Source organism: Lipotes vexillifer, unplaced genomic scaffold, assembly GCF_000442215.2.
Source record: "Lipotes vexillifer unplaced genomic scaffold, Lipotes_vexillifer_v1.1 scaffold591, whole genome shotgun sequence".
Taxonomy (NCBI): domain Eukaryota; kingdom Metazoa; phylum Chordata; class Mammalia; order Artiodactyla; family Lipotidae; genus Lipotes; species Lipotes vexillifer.
Window position 1 is genome coordinate 3,224,264 of NW_006791954.1, and position 22,456 is coordinate 3,246,719.

The window sequence follows — 22,456 nt, forward strand, 5'->3', positions numbered from 1 at the left end:
CACAGCACTGGGTCTAGAACATGTTATTCATGTGTCATTCCATAAATATTCACTGGATGCCAAGGCGGGGATACAGTTAGTCAATGAACAAACGACTTGGCCACTGTCACACATCGCAAGCGGCATAGGCGGGACCAGAGCCAAAGGTACTGTCCTCCCAAGGCCAGCAGCTCTCTCCCAGGACTAGACCAAGCTTTCCAGGGCCACCCCACCTTATCCCGAAGGGTGGCTTCGGCCAGAGGGCCCGGGAAGTGAAAAACCAGGGTCAGGGTACCGGACTAAGGGCTAGGCGAGAAGCAGCTCACGGCCAATAGCGGCCCAGGCCCCGCGTAACGTCACTCTTCAGAGAGGCCGGCGCGAGCATGACCAGAGGAGAAGGCGTGGCCACCATCACCCGGAAGTGACGCATTGGGGGCGGTGCTCGGCGGCGCCGCGCAGGGTGGGCTCGCGCTGGGCTCCGCGCGCCCCCCGCCCCCTCTATGAGGCAGAGGCCGCGGCGGCCGTTAGCACTGTCGTTCCGGGGGCCGCGGCGGGCGGGGCTCCGGAGGGGCCCGGCCTAGTCCCCACCCCAGCCCGGCTCCCAGCCGCCCGCCCTCCCTCCCTCTCCCCGATGCAGGGGGCCGAGCTCCGGGATGGTGAGGCGGCGGCGGCGGCCGCTTCGTACCGCGTCGAGGACGCGGAGGCGGCCCGGGAGCCGGGACCCTCGGAACTGCTGTGTCCTCGGCACCGCTGTGCCCTGGACCCCAAGGCCCTGCCGCCGGGGTTGGCGCTCGAGCGGACCTGGGGCCCGGAGGCTGGACTAGAGGCGCAGTTGGCGGCTCTGGGGCTCGGGCAGCCTGCGGGGCCCGGGGTCAAGACGGTCGGCGGGGGTTGCTGCCCGTGCCCGTTCCCCTCGCAGCCGCCCCCTCCGCAGCCCCAGCCGCCTGCTGCCGCCCCGCAGGCCGGGGAGGACCCCACGGAAACGAGCGACGCGCTGCTGGTCCTGGAAGGCTTGGAGTCGGAGGCCGAGAGCCTGGAGACTAACAGCTGCTCGGAAGAGGAGCTCAGCAGCCCGGGCCGCGGAGGAGGAGGGGGCGGCCGGCTTCTGCTGCAGCCCCCGGGCCCTGAATTACCCCCGGTCCCCTTCCTGGTGCAGGACTTGGTCCCTCCAGGGCGCTTGAGTAGAGGGGAGCAGCAGCAACCTCCCCCACCCCCGCCTCCTCCTGGGCCCCTCCGGCCGCTCGCGGGCCCTTCTCGGAAGCGCTCCCTCAAAGTCCGCCTCAGTCGCCTCTTCCGCACGAAGAGCTGCAACGGTGGCTCCGGCGGTGGGGATGGGGCCGGCAAGAGGCCTTCCGGAGAGCTGGGTGCTTCAGCTGCGAGCCTGACAGACGTGGGAGGCTTTGCGGGCCGGGAGCTGGACGCGGGGAGGTGAGACCGGCTGGGGGGCGGTGGGGCTGGCTGACAGACTTCCTTTTCTTGTTTCATTTCCCTTTTATTCTACTGCTAACACGATCCTGACAATTCTTAAGATATCGTCTTCATAAGGAGGCGGAGACTTGGGGTGAAAGGTGGTGACATTGCCCATTAGGTTAGAGCTGATTGTGGGAGCAGCCTTCACTCTAAGAATTCACTCCCGCGGTGACACTTATCAGCTGGTTAGCATCTCTCTAGCTGGGCGATGATTCCAAACCATCCCTCCCCCACGCCCACCCTGTCCCAACTTTTAAAGGTTTTCCAAGGTGTCTGTCTACCATTACCCGTGGCAGGGGGCTTGATGGAAAGGTGTAGCCTTTGGGGCAAAAAGTTGGTGTTGTGTTTGACCACCTTGCTTATTCTTTCCGTGTACCAGCACCCCTTTCACACTCACGCGTGCAGATGATGTGACAGACTTATGTAGTTGTAGGCCAGCAGTCAGTTGGGCATCTCTGTTCAAAGTTTTAATGTTTTCTTGGTTGGTTTCTTAGATATACTTGGTATCTCAAGCCTGTATGCTGACCACTGTGAGAATAGAAAATAGCCTTGCTCTCAAACCCACATGAGAAGTCTAAGTATGAGGTATACTCATGTACATTAGTACATGAGTTCTAGGCCAGTTGATGAAAATTCCAAACTTAGACATTTTTTTCCTGCATTTCTGAAGGGTGGACGGCTCTCAGATATCCAGTGTTAGATTTGTACATCGGTTTAGAAAAGCTGTCAACTTATGTGTCAATGAAATGAGACTTCCCTTGTGGTAACTGCCATTGTGGTTTGCACTGTTGAGTGGGTTCTTAGAAAGATTGGAATTGGTTTTGGTGCAGCTCATGTGATGGATTCATGAGATGCACTGGCAGCCACAACCCAAGGCTGAAAAACGTTGAGAACTACTGTTCACCAGAATCACGTGGGGAGCTTTGGGAAAAGATCAGAGGGCCAAGACTTTGAATTTTTAAAAAGCTCCCTAGTCGGTCCTAAGGTGTGATCTGGACTGGAAACCACTCATCCTTTCAAAGGAACTTGTACTTCAAGAGGAAAGTGTGGGGTCAGTTTTTTGTTTGTTTGTTTCTGCCATGTGGCAGGGGGGAATCTCAGTTCCCTGACCAGGGATGGAACCTGTGCCCCCTGCAGTGGAAGCGCAGAGTCCTAACCCCTGGACCGCCAGGGAATTCCCTTGGTCAGTTTGACTTTGTTGCCTTTTCTGAACAGCTGGGCCAGGGGCTTATCTTGGGGATCAGACCAAACCCAGACTTCCTGAGGAAATCAGTAGGTTGATGCATGTTGCCCCTTCAGGTAGATGTATGTTTCCACATTTGCCTCCCAATGAACTCACGCTGGGAGCTCAGGTCTGGAAAAGTGTGGCTGCTGAAGCAGCTTTTTCGTGGTAGGCTCTGCATTTGATGCTCCATGTAACCAGTGTAGATGAAATTTTCATCAGCTGGGGGGAGGGCAGGATTGAAGCTGTGGGTAATGACATAGGATAGATTGCTAGTTTTCTTGTGGTTTGTCTTGCCTTTGTTCCATATTGACCAGGACTTGGTCTAAGATTCCAGAGACGCCAAATAGGAGGTGTGGCGTGAAATTAGCTGCTACGTCTAATAGATTAGGAGGAGGAAAAGGCATATAACATTATACGGTTTTTTGCATTTGGAAGCAGAATTTAATGGTCATTGGCTGCTCTGTGACCAACCCTCACACTAAGCACAATACAGATTTCTGCTGCAGAGCAAATTGGGCTGTAGCTCTGCAAAGAAGCTTAGTTCAGGGCACTGGAGAATTACATTTTTTGGTCCAAGAGCTTTTTCTGATGAATTGGAGAAGAGCTAGGTATTCATGTATGAACGTTTGGTTGACTGCTGTTAGGAGGCAGCATGTTGTACAGAGAATGTGAACATTTAGATTCCATGTAGGACTCCAACATCAGCTGTGGGATGCGGGCCAATTTTGTCTTCTTCATACTTCCCCCTTTTTTTAATCTGTAAAATGGGAGTGATTCCTGTCTTGTTCCTGTCCTTATAGGAATAGAGTGAAGACAAGAGAAATTGAGATGGAATATTTTGTGCTTTTGGAGGAGAAGTAGTAAGATTGAACTGGTGATTTTTTTTAGTGCTTAGGATTTGGTGCTGTTAGATTTTCTTGTTAGCTTCTCCACAGCTTACTATGTGCCAGTCTTGCTGGCAGCCTCGCAGCTGTGAGAAGCTTGATAAGTCTGGCCAGGGTAGTTGTGATTTCTGTGGATCTGCACCTCCTTAGTAAGTCCGCCCTGTTGGGAGGAAGGATAAGTTTGGATTTTTAGCTTGTGCTCTTGTTTTGATTGGTAGGACCTGGAAGCCATGAGAAATGTCAGTCTTTTGCCAGAAGGTATATGCCTTCCTTCTTATTGTTGGAGTTAATTACGAGTCTCTGCAGTCTTCGCTGTATAATTTGGGGCTTTTACAGTAACCTCTGGGCATGATTCCCTTTGCTCTTCTCAGCATTTACCTTCCCCACAGCTATTACTAGAAAGTACCTCCTACAATCATTTTTTAATTTAATTTAATTAATTAATTTTTTTTGCCATGCCGCACGGCATGTGGGATCCTAGTTCCCTCACCAGGGATAGAACCTGCACCCACTGTGGTGGAAGCGCAGAGTCTTTTTATTTATTTATGTATGTACGTATGTATGTATGGCTGCGCTGGCTCTTCGTTGCTGCGTGCGGGCTTTCTTTAGTTGCGGCGAGCGGGGGCTGCTCTTTGTTGTGGTGTGCTGGCTTCTCATTGCGGTGGCTTCTCTTGTTGTGGAGCACGGGCTATAGACACATGGGCTTCAGTAGTTGTGGCACGCGGGCTCAGTAGTTGTGGCTCATGGGCTCTAGAACGCAGGCTCAGTAGTTGTGGCACATGGGCTTAGTTGCTCTGCGGCATGTGGGATCTTCCCGGACCAGGGCTCGAACCCGTGTCCCCTGCATTGGCAGGAGGATTCTTTTTTCTTTTTTAGGCTGCGTTGGGTCTTCGTTGCTGCGCATGGGCTTTCTCTAGTTGCGGCAAGTGGGGGCTACTCTTTGTTGCGGTGCACAGGCTTCTCATTGTGGTGGCTTCTTTTGCTGCGGAGCATGGGCTCTAGGCGTGCGGGCTTCAGTAGTTGTGGCGCACAGGTCCAGTAGTTGTGGCTCACGGGCTCTAGATCACAGGCTCAGTTGTGGTGCACAGGTTCAGTAGTTGTGGCTCACGGGCTCTAGATCACAGGCTCAGTAGTTGTGGCGCACAGGCTTAGTTGCTCCACGGCATGTGGGATCTTTCCAGACCAGGGCTCGAGCCCATGTCCCCTGTATTGGCAGGTGGATTCTTAACCACTGCGCCACCAGGGAAGCCCGAAGCGCTGAGTCTTAACCACTGGACCTCCAGGGAAGTCCCCCTACAATCATTAATAAGGCTTAACGGTTTACATATTTTAACATTAAGCAAACTTTAGTTCCTTTCAGATGCTTTAGAGTCTGCTAAGTTGACCTTCCTGGATATACAGAGTCTTAGGTCTAGTATGAGTTAGCTTAGGTAACTCTTCTGAAGTGAAGGGAGAAATGGGCCCACCAGCTAATCAGGTTTCTGTTCTGAAGAACTGGGCTAGGCCGTGTAACACACATATGTTGGGATTCAGAGAGCTGGGCTTGATGCCCGTGGGCTTCAGTGTTATATACGATTGCTATTTCAGGAAAACCAGTGAAGTTCCCTTGTCTGTTTCACATATGTTTAGTTGATTGTCTCCCTTTGTGTTTGGTGAGAAATAGCATTTGATCTGACTTTTTTGAATCATCACATAATATATACTTGGTTGGAAATGGGTACCTTGTTCATTTCTCAAGGTTTGTTTTTTTCTTACTTACCAGTTGAGGATATTACTGGCAGTCTTCATAGTTGTGAGGTGGAAAAATGGAGAACAGTTCTGTAGTGGTTTCCTATCTGGGAAGAAAGATTCAATTCTGGAAAGAGAGGCAGGCTCCATTGGCATCAATTTGGGGCCCTGCTGTCGTGGACAGACCTGGCAGACATGAGAAACCCTTTTCTCTGTTTTCCTGGGTCTTCAGGTCTAAGGGGTCTTTTTGAGAAAGAGCATGACATGCTGAGAGCAAAATGATTTTATGGTGTGGTGAGGAGGGTCTGATTTTTTTTTTTTTTAACTCCAAGTGTTTTTATTTTTAAAATTATTTATTTATTGGCTGCATTGGGTCTTTGTTGCTGCGTGCAGGCTTTCTCTAGTTGTGGAGAGTGGGCACTCTTTGTTGTGGTGTGCGGGCTTCTCAGAGCTCAGCGCGCAGGCTCAGTAGTTGTGGCGCACGGGCTTAGTCGGCAGCATGTGGGATCTTCCAGGACCAGGGCTCGAACCCGTGTCCCCTGAATTGGCAGGCAGATTCTTAACCACTGTGCCACCAGGGAAGTCCCAAGGAGGGTCTGACTTTATGTGTCGGTTTTGGGTCCATGTTCTGTAGATCTTTTTTAAGTGTTTTTCCATGAAGTGGTTGTGGTTGACAAGCTCTCTTTTGGAATGAGCAGCCTGGCTTCAGAAATCTCTGTCCATTTCAGTCTTTGTCTTTTACTTCTTAACATTTTGCCCACTGACATCATTCCTAAGGTTTTAGACCTTGGGCTACACCTCTGGGCTTTTCTCTGGAAGTTCCCTCCGTAGGTTCTTTAGTTGGTTTATGGTGGAGTTTCAGATCTGACCTTGTTGCACAGATGTCTGTGTATTGGAACTAAAAATGAACATGTGGTTTTTGTGCCTGTAGCTCAAGAGCAGACACTGGCTTATGGTGTGTTGGAAATGGCAGAGGCTGGCTGACTTGGCACTGTGTGCCTTAGCAGGGGCAGAGGTAAATTGTGGCCACAAAACCTGATATTTGGACATCCTACTTTAGAAGTTAGAGAAGGACATGTGTAAGTCTTAGGACACCATAGAGGGGATTTATGGACAAGAGAGGGAAAGCATTACTATTTCATTGTTTATATTTTAGGCTTCAAGGAATTTGAAAAGTGGCCAGTGGTTATATCAGTGTGTTGTCAGCCTGTCTAGTCTAATGAACTCCTTTTATCCCACAGATCTGTTGCCATACAGTTAGTAATTTGCAGAGTGGAAATGGACAGAGGCATCCTATCTCTGTTACCTGCAGCACAAGCAGTGCATAGCTGACACAAAGGACTACTTGCCTCAGAGAAGACCTTTACCTAAGGTCTTCTGCTGCCCCTGTCTTGTTCTGCCATCTGAGGCATAGCCCACCAAGTCCTACCCCACACCACCCGTCAGGTTTTTCTGCTGCTAAGATGCAAGTGGCCCACTGGCAGAGTTACAGTGGCTTAACTTTGTACCCTAATGCTTGTCAAGGTGGTCTGGGGAGGAATAGAATAATATGGGAATGTAGTATAGAAGGGTTAGTTAAAAATGTTATCTGGAGCCATGTCATTCATGTTGCTCTCCAAAAAACAGCACATCCAGCTTAGAATGGTTATCATTTTAAATGTTTCATATATACAAGAAGAGATGTATAAAGTGTATGTACAATAATAATAATGAAGTGTGTACCTGGGTAACCATCACTAAGCTTAAAAAATAGAATGTTATCAGTACCTTTGAAGACCCCTGTGTGTTACTTCCCGATTACATCTCGCCTTCCCCCATGTAACCAACCACCGTCCTCAATTTTATGTTCATCATTCCCTTGCTTTGTTTTTCATAGTTGTCTAGATTGGTCTTTTCATGAATGACTGCCATTAGAATGCTCTCAGGATCCTTGAGACAGAAACTGTTTTGGATTTTCAGTTAGATAATATCTCCCCAAAGAGAGAAGGAAGCACTCATATTTATTATTAGCCTTTCAGCCTCTTAGACCTTCTACTTCTTTAACCTTCCTTATTTGCCAGAAAAAGCCATCCTAGGGCTCTCAGATGGCTCAGCCTGGGTTTAGAGTCGTATGTATTTCTTTTTCTAGATCCTAGAAACTATGATTTTCTTCAAAATGCCAGGGGCGGGGAGAAGATGAGCTGGAGTGAGAAGGCCTCCGCAAGATGTGTGCGTTTGGGTACTGCTGTTCTTCAGTGCTTGGCACTGAGGAGGCTCGTCCCCAGTATGGGCAGATGGCAGAGTAACGCAGCTTCCTTTGAAAAGAGGCAAACCGCCAAATGGCTGAGGTGTGAACCCTTCGAAAGGCCAGTGCTTTAGGTTTCTGCTTGCTGAGTTTAATGTTGTATCCACAAGTTACTGAATAAAAATCAGCTTGAAAGCTCTTCAGTCTTAAAGTTAATGTCCAGTGGAATTAACTTTCCATTCCAGCCCTCTGGAGTGTTGCAACTAAGCTGCAGACTGCCATGAGCAACTTTTATAAATAGAGGGACTGTGTGTGCTTGTGTCTTGTTCTGATGTAGCCACCTCTCCTGTGTGTGCTGTGGGCGGGGCGTTGACAGTGGGCACCATCATTAGACTTCTCAAGTCTCATCATGGAGGCGGCTGCAGAGGGCGTGTGAGATAGGTCAGGAGAGGGATTCCGGCATCTTGGCTGTTTCTGAGTAAGGTCTTCACAGTATGGTTTTGAAATTCTGTTTGAAGTGAGTTCTGAGAAGCGCAGACATCTCTGATAAAACATAAATGAATAAAGATCTTCCAAAGTCAAATATTTTAAAATAGGATTTCATTTTGGATTTTCTGCCCCCGTCTATTGGTGAAGTTGAAGTTTTATTTCAACCTTTGGGTGAGAGTAATTTTGGAAAGTGAGCCAGCTATAAGGTGTGGAGTCAGGCATTTAATTTGGTGGTAGAATTTTTTTTTTAAGCCTGATTTGTTGACGTATCATTTATATACCACCTAAAATTCACCTTTTTAAAGTTGCTCAGTTCTATTAATTTTGGCAGATGTCAACATCATAACCTCTGCCATAACCAAGGTATAGCATATTTTCATCACCTCCTCAACTTCTTTCCCTTTTAGTCAATTCAATCATTCTGAGGTGAGTTTTTTGAGCTCAGCATATTTCTAGCCAGAAAGTCTTTGTCAGAGTCTTTTGGATTTCTTTCATTTCTCGCCCAAAAGCCAGTTGAAACTGGTGCAAAGTGAAGTTACCGTTGGTGTGTCTTCACAGGTGATCTGGGTTTTCCAGCTGGTTCGGGAGCAGTATCAGGAGCCGTCCTGCGGGGAGAGCTGTGACTGGCAGCTCTCAAAGGGGAAGAGGCCATCTTCTTTGGGTGCCAGGCAGAGCTCCTAACCTGAAGAGGCTCCCCTTTGGCTTTGACCTATGGCTTGGAGGCATTTTGCAAAAATCAGAGTTCTTACTGGTTGAAGATTGCATGTGTATCCTATAGTGCTGTTCTCAAGTCCAGAAATCTTGCCTGATTTATTTTGGGACCTCCTGCTCCTAGGAGCAGGCCCAGAGGGAAAGCTGGTGCTCTGAGGTGGCACCTGTTCAGGTCAAGAACCTTTTTCATGGCTCCCATGTGAAAATCAACTCTGTGTCCGACTTGCTTCCTCTAGAAATGGACTTACTAATTACCACTCAAGGTGTTTTAGTCTTTTAATGTGATGGGTATGGAAAGCTCCAAAGAGATTTCTTATTGCTTTGTAGGCTGCTGAATTCTGTAGCCAAATCTATTTAGGAATTGCCTTAATTGTTTTATTCTCCCCCTTTAAATTTTAGGCTTTATTACAAAAGTGTGGCTGACAATGACTAGGGTTTGCTTTGTTTTTTGGTGCATCTGGAATTGAGTGTTGCAGTGATTTTTTGTTATTGTTGTTGTTGTTGTTGCAGTGATTTAAATGCATGTGTGTTCATTCCTCACCTCATTCTCTGTGTGCTTCTCACCCCTCAGGAAACCCAGGTTGACAAGAACTCAAAGTGCCTTTTCTCCAGTCTCCTTCAGCCCCCTGTTCACAGGTAAGGGTGAGCTCTTTCTTTTTCTTCTGACATCTGAAAGCACGAGTGTTCTGAGACGAGTCAGGAAACACTTGCAGATGCATCTCAGAGGGAGCTTCAAGCATGTCTGCAGTTATTTTCTTCATTTTGTGCCTGCTGGGTTTGGGGTGAGGCTATTTTTATGGTGTGAAATGTATTCTTGACTTTGGATGCTTTATAGTTTGAGGTAGAGACTGCATGCTGGTAATTAGGTGGCCCTGGCAGTTATGCAGGCTTTAGTTCAGGGTCATCACATATAAATTAAAAGTAGAAATTACAAATTTATAGGCTCATAGTGCATAAAGTACTCCCCAAAAGTCATACGGTTCCTGTCCCTGCTTCCAAGGGAGTTCATGGATTATCTAATAAACATGATCCATGATGATCTGGTCTATTTTTAAAGACTTTGGGCAAAGGGGATCACATGAACTCTTGTCTTACCCATTTTAGGGGCTAGCAGTTCTTACAGCTGTTAAAAGAGTTCTTCACTGGATCTAATTTAAGTCTCTCCTCTTGCAGCAGGGAACACAGTTGCTAAAGTAGGAAAGCGGTCAAATATCCTTTTGCCTTCTCCTTTAAAGGGGAGCTTTTTCTGAGAGGGAGACCTTTTGTTTTGTGAGTCAGGTGTGACGCTCCTGCTTGAGGGAGCTGTAGAAAAGGAAGTCTGGAGCACACACAGCCTCAAATCTAGAAACTGAGTGCTCTTCACTGGGTATGGCCGAGAAGCCTTTAAACCGAATCCCAATTTCAAACTCTTTTGGATACTGTGTCCCTCAAAAAAGATGATTGCAAGAATTCTGATCTGGGACTGGACATTTCCAGGAAAATGTTAAGCCGGCTAGTGGAACCCCCATCGCTGGGTAGACTGCTGTGAGCTGTCAGGACAGGTGAGTTGGTGCCTGCAATAGGCACAGGTGGAGAATGAGGTCCTCCTGTTCATATCCTCTCTGTTCTTATCCCAAGCAACGAATTAAAGGATCTTATCCTGTAGCAGAATGTCTTTCTAGTTAGTAGTTGTTTCCCTTTTAAAGTAATGAAACCCACATTTGTAGTTTCAGGTTCCACGTTCTTATTTCAAAGAGCCTTAGCTCTCTTGAATTACATCCTTTAAGTGCATACAATCTAGACCTCTCTGACCCTTCAGGAAACCTGGGCTCATTGCATTGCTCTGGGCAGCTAGGCCCTCAGTCATTAAGCTGTGTGATGAGTTCCTAGAACTTCCACTGATGACTTTTGGAAGAGCTTTTCTGCTTATCTTAATTAGTGTTCAAGACCTTTGTTTAAAAAAAAAAATATTAGATTCTGAAAACCCAGCTCCTGGCCTTTTAGAGATATTTGTTACCTCATTTTCTTAACTGGGAAACATTAAAATTCCAGCTGAGGGGTAATTCAGCTTCCCAAATAAGAAAAAGGTGTTGGAAATAGCACCCTAAGGGCCAAATTACAGAAATCCCAAATTCTGACTTGTGGATCAGACCTACCAAAACAAACTTATTCTTGGCTGTCAACCTTTTGTTGATAAAATACCCTTCGTTCTCTGGTGATTCAAGTGGAGAGAGGTTAGACGGGGTTGGGTGGCAAGAAGGAGTGTATATGGCAGAGAAGAGAACTGCGTGACATGCTGGGAAGTAAGGAAACCATGTGCCTGGCTTTTGGCTGACTGAGGAAGTAGTTAATTATTAGGGTTGTAAATGCACTTTTCGGCCTTTGCAACGTCAGCTATTAGGAATTAATTGATATCTGAAATGGTTGGTTCTCTTGTGAGTGAATATCCTGGAAAATCTAGATGTGGAAAGCCATTTAGGAAGAAGTTAGAGCTAACATTGGGACCTTTATCTGCATTCAGCTTAACAGTTCTTACATTTTAATGGCACTTGCTTTCCATGTCCATTTGGGCTTGTAACAAGCTGCTTGCCTTGCTCTCCGAGGCAAAAATTGGTATACAAATCTGTAAAAAACTAAGTGGTTTGGGTTCTATTTGAATAAAGAAGACCTCTTATTCAAGGTTATATCCTCAGTGGCAGAGCCAGGATTAGTTGGCTTTTCAACTGTCAATCCCATATTTTTGTCTTAAAGATCCTTGATCTTTAACAGGGTAAAGGAATGATGGAATTTTTTTTTAGGAATGATGGAATTTAAAATTGACTTCTCAGGTGGTTTTTTTGGGCGGGGGGGGGTGGTGGTGGTATGATTCCAGCCAAGGAGCATTAGATTTTGAGCTTTCTGAGAGCCATGGACCTCTCTAGCCTCCCTTGCTTGCCCTCTGTTTCCCTTTGCTTCCTGGCCTTGGCTTTGGGCAAGGTGCTACTGTAACATGCTTGCTCCATGAATCCCTCAGGTGAAACAGTGTCACTTGTGGACGTGGACATCTCTCAGCGGGGCCTGACCTCTCCACACCCTCCAACTCCCCCTCCTCCTCCAAGAAGAAGCCTCAGCCTCCTAGGTATAGTTTCCTCCCCTCTCTGTCTTCTTGCCCTAGTGGGAGGGTGAGCTCTATGGACCTGTTGTTCCTTGCCAGGAGCCAAACAAGCTCCTGGGTTTCTATTGATGGCCCAATTATTTCTTGTCCCTTTCTCAGCACCCCTGTCCTCTCCCGAAGTGGTTAAATTGGTCTCTTACCTGCATGCTATAACATCTACTGTCCGTATATTGATTCGATCTTTATTTATTTATAAAGGGTATTTATCTTGGTCTGAATCTACTGCTAGTGGGCAGCTTTAGGGATATCCTTACTTTCCTGCTTTCAAGCCAAGGAAACCAGATTAAGATGATTGTTGCCCTGTGTGCAAAAAGACAGGGTGAAGGTCAGGCCATCTTGCCCCAGAGGGCAGCCTGATGACCCTTCTCCTTCTCCTCTGCCTTCACCTTGCTCATTCTGTGCCCATATTTCTGAACCTCTTGCTTTTGTTCTCTCTTCTAGATGATATCAGTGGGACGCTGCCTACATCTGTCCTTGTGGCTCCGATGGGGTCTTCCCTGCAGTCTTTCCCCCTACCTCCGCCTCCTCCACCTCATGCCCCAGGTTAGCTTAGCCTAGACACAGGGCTTGCAAGAGTGGGGAGTACCAAGTGATATACTTCTGAAGGATGGGAGGAATTTATTTATGGAAATAACAGAATTTATGAGAAAGCTTAAATTGTATCCCCTTGGCTGGACCAGAACTCCTTGGAAATGAGGCCAAGAACTGGTTTTTCTAACCCGTTTTCTTTATGGAGGTGAATCTGATTTTTGGTAGAGATAAAAGACTGTTGGATATTTTTGTCTCTTTGCTGCTGAAACTTTTGCAGTCTTTGAGTCAGTATCATTTAGGAAACTGCCTTAATTTTAGTAGAGGGAGGAGGTTTAATATGTTGCTGGTTTTCAAAGTTCTCTGGTTTTTCTAAGCTTTTAGCATTTACTGCAGCCTTGTAAATAAGTACCAAGCATTCAGTAGCCCATACCTGCTTTGCCAGCCTCCAGTACCCAAGGAATAAAATGAATGAAATGAATTATTTTCTACTCACCTGGCAAAATCTACTTGCCTGGCAAAATCATTGCTCTTCCCGGGCAAGTAAGCGAGTCACTATTTCCAAGGCTGCTTTCCCGGCACTTCACCTCGAGGTGGGAGAAGTTGGAATCGCTCTAGGCTGGTGAAGGCCCTGAAGTAGTCACCTTAGTCAGGTTAGTGAGCTGCTCCTTACCCCTTTCCTGGGGTTAAACGCCCCCACCCATCCTTCACAGCTTACACGAGCCCACACGGCTTTTTGTCCCAGCCCATCCAGCTCTTCCCCACTGCTTTGGCTTCCACGCTTTCCAGCTTATCTTCTAATGCCTTGCCCCACTTCAGTTAGCCTCTTTGTTTTGGGGGGACGGTCTTCTTGAGGTTGGGAACAATGAGGGTCGGCAAGTGACCTCCACTCTCTTGCCCTGCAGATGCGTTTCCCCGGATCGCTCCCCTCCGAGCAGCCGAATCTCTGCACAGCCAACCCCCGCCACCCCTCCAGTGTCCCCTCTACCGGCCCGACTCAAGCAGCTTTGCAGCCAGCCTTCGAGAGCTGGAGAAGGTAAGTGGTGCCTCCTCTTGCATTCTCCTAATTCTGTACCAGCTCCCCTTTTATTATTTTTAGAGGAAGAGTAGTTTTCTTGCTTCTGTATTTACAGTGACAAAACAATATGCTGCTATTATTAGTTCTATAAGAGATGTTGTAAAATTGAATCTGAAAAAAAAAAATCTGAACGTGATGGAGAAATGTTTACATAGTTGACCCAGGTCGCTCTTCTCTTCTTTGTAGGGCCTTGGTAATGGAATTTTAAAATTATTTTTCTGTTACTTTGGAGGCCTAAAAGTGTGATGAACCTGGTGTTCATTGCTAATGGTTGAGACACTCCTAGCAGCTTTTACCTATTGCAGTGTTTTGAAAACGGGGTTCTTGTGGTAAGAGAAATTGTGCTGAAAACTTTGACATTTCTCTGTTCTGTTAACTACTTGACCACTTCTTTGATAGTGTGGTTGGTATTGGGGGCCGATGAATTGGGAAGATGCAGAGATGAAGCTGAAAGGCAAGCCTGATGGTTCTTTCCTGGTACGAGACAGCTCTGATCCTCGTTATATCCTGAGCCTCAGTTTCCGATCACAGGGTATCACCCATCACACCAGAATGGAGCACTACAGAGGTGAGAGGTGCTGGCATTTGAAGGAAGCCTTCTTCCCCCTTTGCCTTTTCCTACCTTTGCTATCTGACTTTTTCATTGGAAGGATTCATAGAAATGGAACTGTGAATGGGGAGGAAAATCTCATAGACTCAATTGAATATTGATTTGGGCACTGGTTTCGATCACTGGCAGAAATGTTGGTGGGGGTTGAGAGGAGCCTAAGGATGCCGTTTAAAAGTATTCTCAGCATCTTGTCTACTAAATTGGAGAGTCTGAAGAACAGAACAAAGCCAGTAAAACTCTCTTGGTAGAAGGAAGAAATAACCTAGGACCATTAGACACATTCTTCCAAACTTTGGTTTATAATTAAACTTACTATCTAGAGATATCTACTATTAAATCATATATACAAAGAGGAGAATTTGTTGATCCTGTGACTGTTCTGTTCTGAATTTCTTTGCCTGGAAGTCACATCAGCTCTTCTTGCCAGGCAGCATGGTGATAATTATGTCTTCTTTTGGTCAGCTTTGTAGTCTCATAGGAAATAGTCATCAGAACTCTATGAGAGTTTGTGGGATCAATGTACTTTAGACTGTCTGTCTTCCTTCCTGGCAGTACTTCCCCCTCTGCGGTCCGGTTGTGCTTAATATTCCAGTGATGTAGAGAAGCTGACTTGTTCAACACTGCAGTCTGGATGGGCATTCTGTGTTTGACTTGGGCCACAAACTTGTGATGGTCATTGGTGGTAGGGCTGGCTAATACATCCTTTGTCAAAAATTTGTAATATGCTACAAATTTTAAAAGTGTGGAGAACTCTGGGGAGTTTCAGGGACTTGCCCCCCTATCCCTCATACTCTTCCCCCATGTGATCAACTTCAAATGAGCTATATTAGATATTGCATTTCAAGTAAGGGGCTCTTTCATGCTCTTCTCAGGCACCACTGTCTCTCTCCTGCTCTCAGCCATGTTCTGCGGGATTTATTTGGTTTGCTTCTCTTGTTAGACAGGAAGTACCTGTTTAGGTCAGCATAGCTTTGTCCATGGTTTCCTCTGCCCCCATCTCTGCTTTCTTATTTATTTATTTTTGCCTGCGTTGGGTCTTCGTTGCCACGCGCGGGGCTTTTCTCTTGTTGTAGAGAGCAGGTGCTACTCTTCATTGTGGTGCATGGGCTTCTCATTGCAGTGGCTTCTCTTGTTGCGGAGCACAGTCTCTAGGTGCACAGGCTTCATTAGTTGTGGCACACGAGCTCAGTAGTTGTGGCTCGTGGGCTCTAGAGCGCAGGCTCAGTAGTTATGGTGCACGGGCTTAGTTGCTCTGTGGCATGTGGGATCTTCCCGGACCAGGGCTCAAACCCGTGTCTCCTGCATTGGCAGGCGGATTCTTAGCCACTGCGCCACCAGGGAAGCCCCTCCACCTCTGCTTTCGAGATGCGTGAAGAGAAAGGAACTTCAGTCCAAAGACCTGAGAATTAGAGAACTGTGGGGTAGACTGCTGCCTGTTTTCCTGCTGTTTCTAAAAACAAAAATCAAACAAACAAAGAAAACAAAGCATTTCAGAGTGAAGTGCTTTCATAAACTTATTAAAATGATAAGTGACTAGGCCATGGAAATGATGAATAAATGCTTGACCTCTAGGTTCCTGATAGGTGAGATGCCAGGAATGGGAGGGCGTTTTCAAATGGTTCTCCAGTTACTTTTTGTTCAAAGGGACTTTTCTTCCTTGAATAAGTGGAATTTTTAATAGAAGCCTGTGGGCCTTTCAGTTGCCAGCTTGCAATGGAACATTTGTCTTCGTCTTTTTAAGTGATCCTGTGAGAGTAGTTAGGGAGACTCAAATCTATAGTTCTCTTGAGTGATTAGTATCCCTTTTGTGACTCCTTTGGATTTAGTGCTTTAGTTGTTGGAGGTTTTTTGTTGTTGTTTTTTTTAAGTCATGGGAGTTCAGATTCCCTTTTGCCTTCGGGATTCTAAAGTTTGGGGTGGGATCTTTGTAACATGTTGGAGCATGGGATTTTAGAAGTTGCAGAAGAAAAGACTTAGAATTTGATTTTTGTGCCTAACACACATATGAATGAGTGAGACCCGCAAAACTGCTGTTCTTGTCTTTCCTGGACTATTCCATGCATACTTGAAGACTTAGATATTTTTGAGGGTATGTCATTTAAACTCGCTTTTGCTATAGCAGTCTTTTCTTTATGGTCTGTGGTTTAAAGATTCGTGTTCATAGCCACCAAAATCTATTTATATCTCTTTTTCTGACTTGAATTTATTATTGTTTAACAAAAACCTTGTAAGACCTAATTTATGTCTTATTAAAGGCAACATCTTTCCATTAGTTGTGGAACAAGCAGGAACAGGGACCTTTGTCTGACTCAGCTTGACTAAAAACTACCCTCCCAGAAGTGAGAATCATTAAAATGTTCAAGCCAGCCTCTCAAATCTTTTCGAAGTAAGTTTTGCATTTTTACCTCTCCTTAACTTTCCGTGGCAGGAACCTTTAGCCTGTGGTGTCATCCCAAGTTTGAGGATCGCTGTCAATCAGTGGTGGAGTTCATTAAGAGAGCCATCATGCACTCCAAGAATGGGAAGTTTCTCTATTTCTTGAGATCCAGGGTTCCAGGTAAGGCTATAGTTACATTAATTATTTAACTGACTTGGGTATGATCCAGTGTAGGATCTCTACCCCCTCCCCTGCACCCCCCCAAAAAAAAAAGCAACCAAAACCAAAACCAAAAACACTTGAAGCTTTTTTACCTCAAGCTTTTCTTCCTGGCTCTTGTAGCAACCACTCTTCCTAGAGCCCTCTCCTGCCCTTGTATTGAGAAGGAATTGATCCCTCAACATATTGAGAAGGAATCTTTGCTTCTTTGATCATATGAATGAAAAAACTGATCCCACCACTGATGTCCAGGAGTCATGTGAATATTTAACTTGCAGAGGTATCTTGTTGTCCCTGATCCAGGCTTCTCACACTTACAAGTGAAACAGAGAGCTCTTAGATCATCTCCTTGGGGAACAGGGAAAGTAAAAGAGTATTCACTAGAAATGGTGAGTGTCAAGGAGGCTGAGTTTAATAGCAGTCTGCTCTGGATTTTGTCCATTTGTACGAAACTTTCTGTCAAAGAGTAGATACTTTTTATTTACCTATTTATTTATTTATGGCTGCATTGGGTCGTCTTTGCTGCATGCGGGCTTTTCTCTAGTTGTGGCGAGCGGGGGCTACTCTTCGTTGTGGTGCGCAGGCTGCTCATTGCGGTGGCTTCTCTTGTTGCGGAGCATGGGCTCTAGGCACAAGGGCTTCTGTAGTTGTGGCATGCGGGCTCAGTAGTTGTGGCTTGCGGCCTGTAGAGCACAGGCTCAGTAGTTGTGGTGCTCGTGCTTAGGTACTCCACGGCATGTGGGATCTTCCCGGACCAGGGCTCAAACCCATGTCCCCTGCATTGGCAGGTGGATTCTTAACCATTGCGCCACCAGGGAAGTCCAAAGAGCAGATACTTTTTATTGTGTCCCGTATCCCTACCAGTATTGAATACAGAGACTAGTCTCCATTTGGGAGCACTGGGCAGTTCCCATCCTTGCTGGTGTGGTTACGTAGTCTTTCTGCCCAAGTAGGGAGGTAGCTATATAATCTCTATTGAAGGGTGGGGAGAAGGGATGGTTTGCTGGAATCTGCTTTTATAGTGTTGGAAAAAAGTAAAATGGCAAGCACATTAACTGAGGAATTTGTAAGATACAAACAGAACTTAAATGAGAACTTCATGCTTTGCCATTGAATCAAATTAAGATTCTTAAACAAACTGGGTGCCAAGAAATTGCTCTAAAAAGAAGTTACAGGGAAGCCTCCAGCGGAACATTAGTAACAGGATTGAACCAGGTTACAGGAGTGTGTTTTATAATCTTGGTGATTTCAATAAGGCACGACAGGGTGCGAACTGTATTAATTCTCACTTCATTTAGTATTTGCCTCAGTGCTGTCAAGACAGTTGGGTCTCGTGCAGTTGACTTGGTTAAAAGGAAAATGTTAGAATCCTTTCTTACAGGAACTGACTCTGCTTAGCAATCTTTAGAGTTTGTGGCTTTTGGGGTATTTATTTAGCAAACAAACATTTATTTTTTAAACTCAGTATCAAAAATAAGCCACTTCTCTACGCTCAGAGAGCTCTTAGCTTAAAAAAGGGGACAGGTAGGAAGATAAAGGCAAGAGCACATGTTAAATTCAATACAAGACATGACAGTGATTGACAGGGACAGGGTGGGTAATCAGCTCTGTTTGTGGGTGAACCAGGGAAATCCTCTCAGGATTCTGAAGTCTGGAGCATGTATCTACTTGTAGAGTATTGAGAGACTTCCTGGAATCTTGGACTCCTCAGGTATAGCACGTTTCATTCCACAAATGTGCCCTGTCTGCAGAAATTATAAGTAAGATTTTTAACATTGTTAAGGGTTAGAGTTTGCAGTGATTGCTACCGTTTATTGAGTGCCTATCATGTGCCAGGTACTTTGTCAGGTTCTTTATTTCAGTAGCTGTAATTTCTTGCAACAGCCCTAAAGTTAGCTAATAGATTGGTCTACTTAAAAAAAAAGATTATTTTCATTTTGTCAGTGAGGAAACTTAAGGGTGAGGCTCAAAAATGAAGATGTGGCACACATATACAGTGGAATATTACTCAGCCATAAAAAGAAAGGAAATTGAGCTATTTGTAGTGAGGCGGATGGACCTAGAGTCTGTCATACAGAGTGAGTAAGTCAGAAAGAGAAAGACAAATACCGTATGCTAACACATATATATGGAATCTAAAAAAAGAAAAATGGTACTGATGAACCTAGTTTCAGGGCAGGAATAAAGACATAGACATAGAGAATGGATTTGAGGACACAGGGTGGGAAGGGAAAGCTGGGGCATCAACATATATACACTACCAAATGTAAAATTAGGTAGCTAGTGGGAAGCAGCAGCATAGTGCAGGGAGATCAGCTTGGTGCTTTACGATGACCTAGAGGGGTGGGATAGGGAGGATGGGAGGGAGGCTCAAGAGGGAGGGGATATGGGGACATATGTATGCATATGGCTGATTCACTTTGGTGTACAACAGAAACTAACACAGTATTGTGAAGCAATTATACCCCAATAAAGATCTATTAAGAAAAGAAAGATTAGAATTAAATCAGACTTCTTTTCAGAAACCACAAAAGAAATAAAAGAGTGGATTGAAATATTTAACATTTTGAAACAAAAAACCACTCGCCTAGAATTTTGTATCAAGTGAAATTATCTTCTAAAAATAAAGGAGGAATAAAGACTTTCTTAGAAGAAAAAAAGTGAAGCCACTTACTCTAAAGGTTACTCAGTGCTGAAGCCAGGATTCAAACTGAGGCCGAACTAACTCCAAATCTTGTGCTTTATTTCCCACCCTCTGTTATGGGAAAAAAATAGCAGTAAGCCAGTTGCAGGTTGAGTTAGCTGGGATTTGTGGAGAGGACATAAAGAAGTCAGAATTGTGTTTATTAGTGGAGACTGTCTTTCTAGGACCTGTGAGGAATGCTACAGGTAGGATATCCATTTGCACTTAAAATTGTCATCAAGTTGACAAGGCAAAGCGAATTAGTATTTACCCCTAGACTGTAAGTGACCTCTCTTTGAAGGATTGGGACAAAGAAGGCAAGGCCAGTGTTCTCCTTTACCATTGTTTGCTGCCTTCCTTTGCTTATCACAGAGGTCTAGGCATTCTGTGAGGCTGACTTTATTAGGGGGGAGGATTCCCGTGAGGAAGTGGTAGTCATTAGAATGTAGGTTGAGCTCTGTCAGCCTGCACCAGGGATTATAACACGGTGCATTCTAAAAGGAGCCCTTTTGTTTAGACTTTGGGATGATGATAACTGAATGCCTACAAGGGGTTAGTATTATTTCATTTAACCCTTACAAAATCCCTTGAAGGGATGTTACAGTCTCCCTTTTTTTTTGTCTTTTTTAAAATACAGATTAAGAAACTGATGTTCAGTGAGTTGCAGAGTCAGGATGCAAAGTCAGGTTTTTCTGGCTCAGATCTAGAGCTGGATGCAGTCACAGCACATCCAGACTGGTGTAAAAGGATGCCAGGGCTTATGGGAATTTTAAAGCTGGGACTAATGGGAAAGTTCTGGATGGTGGCAAGTAAGGAGCAGAAGGAATTTAATAAGTGGAGTAGTTCGCATCTGGGGGAGGAATCAGTGGTAAAAATGATGGCACCTGAGCTTGGTTTGCCCCTTATCTCTTCTCATGGCAGTGTTGGAGCATGGTCATGGTAAATCTGAGGTTGCTGATTACACCTCAGTCTGGTCCATTTCACAGTTGTAAACTAAACCCCTAACACCAAGCAGCAATCTCAGAAAGAGAATGTGATTGGGTTAGCACAAAACTTCTGTTGCTGTGAGAGCCAGAACTCAAAGTGAATGTGTCCTTCTTTGTTGGGAGAATCTCTATTATCTGTGAAGTGCCTGAAGAGAAAACACTTTTTGTTTTTTTAATCACACTTTGAATTGGATAACTCTAAGGAAATTGGTCGCTTCCTCTTTTGTAACTATCATTTAGGCCATGATTACTTGTTTAGGGCTATGTCTTCCTTGTATCCTAGAATTTCTCAATTTGGCCCTACTGACAAGTTTGGGGCTGGATAATTCTGGCCTTCAGGGAACAGTTTGTTGTGGGAGGAAGACCTGGGTGTTTGGGTGCTCAGACCTGAAAGAAGTTTGTCACTCCTAACCTGCTCCTTTTTGGGGAAAGAGAAAATAGCCAAGGGGCTGGAAACTGGATTTGTGCCCAGGACCTTGGCGTGGGGACCAGAGGAAAGTTTTTGATGATCACTCTTCTACCTTGTCTTTCACTTTCGCTGCACTGGTGTCTTATGTTGGATTTATTTCCATTTCTGACCTCATCTGTTAACAAGCTCTGGATGTGAGAGCTTCAGTCATTTTCTGTGTTTGCGGGCAAAACCAGGGAATATCAGAGAATTAACAGGTTTCAAATTGCTATTTGTGAACTTAAGGCTAAAAGTAACACAATTAAATAGGCAAGTATATATGGTCATTATAATTCAAGTAGGCAAACAATCAGATAATTGTGTGCTACTTATTATCCTGACCTCTTTAAGCACAAGTCCTATAGTCCTTCTTTGGGAATAAATAATTAGGTGCATAAATTACTTTTATCTCTGAAACGTCATGTTGAGTTTAGCAATATTACAACCAACCCCCCAGGAAGCTTTCTGTTTGTCATAGTTTAATTTACTAAAGACTATTTTTAAAACATGAGAGAAAGGGTAAAATTCAAAGAGGAATTTGAACCCCAATCATTTTAAAACCACTTGAGTTTAAATATATTCAAGAGAAAAATCCATGTGTGAATTTTTTTTTTTTAAAGGTGTGTGTGGGTGGAGGAGGGCTACAGTGCTTCAAAATGTAAGCCTTAGATTTGAAGTGATGGAGGTGAGAAGTCAAGGAGTGAGAGAGGCTGGTCCTGAATCAAGGAGCTGTGACTGTCTGGACAGCCCCCCTGTCAGACAGTCACAGGGGCAGGCACTCTGAGGAGACTCCTGGAGGACCCTCCTTTGAGCTTCCCTGGGCTAAACTCTTCCTCAGACAGAGCAGGTGTTCAAGGAAGGCCAGCTTTGTTGGTTCTGAGCTGTGAGCACATTCTCTCAGCTCAATAGGCCTCAGTTTCTTCATTGTAAAATGGGGATAATAGTGCTATCTGTCTGAATATGGCTTTGAAGACTAAATGAGTTAAATGATTTTAAGATAAGCTTACTTGTTTAGCATAACATGTATTTCAATTTTTTTAGAAAGTCAGTTGTTAACGACCATGAAAGGGCTTTGGGAGGCAATCTGCAAGCTTTAATTTTTTCTTCTCATGCATTCAAACAAAATTTAAAAACTGTTTGAAATTAAACTCCAAAAATACTAGATATTTTATTTCCCGACAAGTTGTCTACAGAATTTCTTTTGATATGGCAATGGCTGAGAAAAGAATTCTTTCAAAGGTTTTGTAACTCAGATTCTCTCTGAGAGCACTTTTCTTGTTTACTTTCCATAGCCCCTTTGTTTATTGAAACCAGGGTATTCTTTGTTCCCCTGAATCTGTTGCAGTGTCCCTGCCATTCTGTGGTGTTGACCCCTGAGGGGGTTGGAATTTCCCAGCACAGAGTCTGCTGATATTGCGATGAAGCATAAGAGTGTGGGGCACCCATCAGCTGTGGCTGGCATTAGTCAGCAGGCACTTGTGTGCAGAGTAGTACCAATTCCAGCTTGCCCAAGCTACTGTAGTTGCTTTTCTTTTTCTTTTTTTTTTTTTTTTTTTTTTGCGCGATATGTGGGCCTCTCACTGTCGTGGCCTCTCCCGTTGCCGGACGCGCAAGCTCAGCGGCCATGGCTCACGGGCCCAGCCGCTCCGCGGCACGTGGGATCCTCCCGGACCGGGGCACGAAC

At 45.2% G+C, this 22,456-nt stretch overlaps 1 protein-coding gene across 1 annotated transcript in view; it reads left to right on the top strand.

Annotated features, from left to right (window-relative positions):
* SOCS7 (suppressor of cytokine signaling 7) overlaps nucleotides 1-22,456 on the top strand; it is a 29,266-nt gene that overhangs the window by 1,227 nt on the left and 5,583 nt on the right. The window contains exons 2-8 of the mRNA XM_007465232.1: nucleotides 347-1,407; nucleotides 9,282-9,346; nucleotides 11,703-11,807; nucleotides 12,285-12,386; nucleotides 13,277-13,407; nucleotides 13,849-14,017; nucleotides 16,488-16,616. Of these exons, the coding sequence (XP_007465294.1) occupies nucleotides 347-1,407; nucleotides 9,282-9,346; nucleotides 11,703-11,807; nucleotides 12,285-12,386; nucleotides 13,277-13,407; nucleotides 13,849-14,017; nucleotides 16,488-16,616 (1,762 nt within the window). The remainder of the gene's footprint in view (nucleotides 1-346; nucleotides 1,408-9,281; nucleotides 9,347-11,702; nucleotides 11,808-12,284; nucleotides 12,387-13,276; nucleotides 13,408-13,848; nucleotides 14,018-16,487; nucleotides 16,617-22,456) is intronic.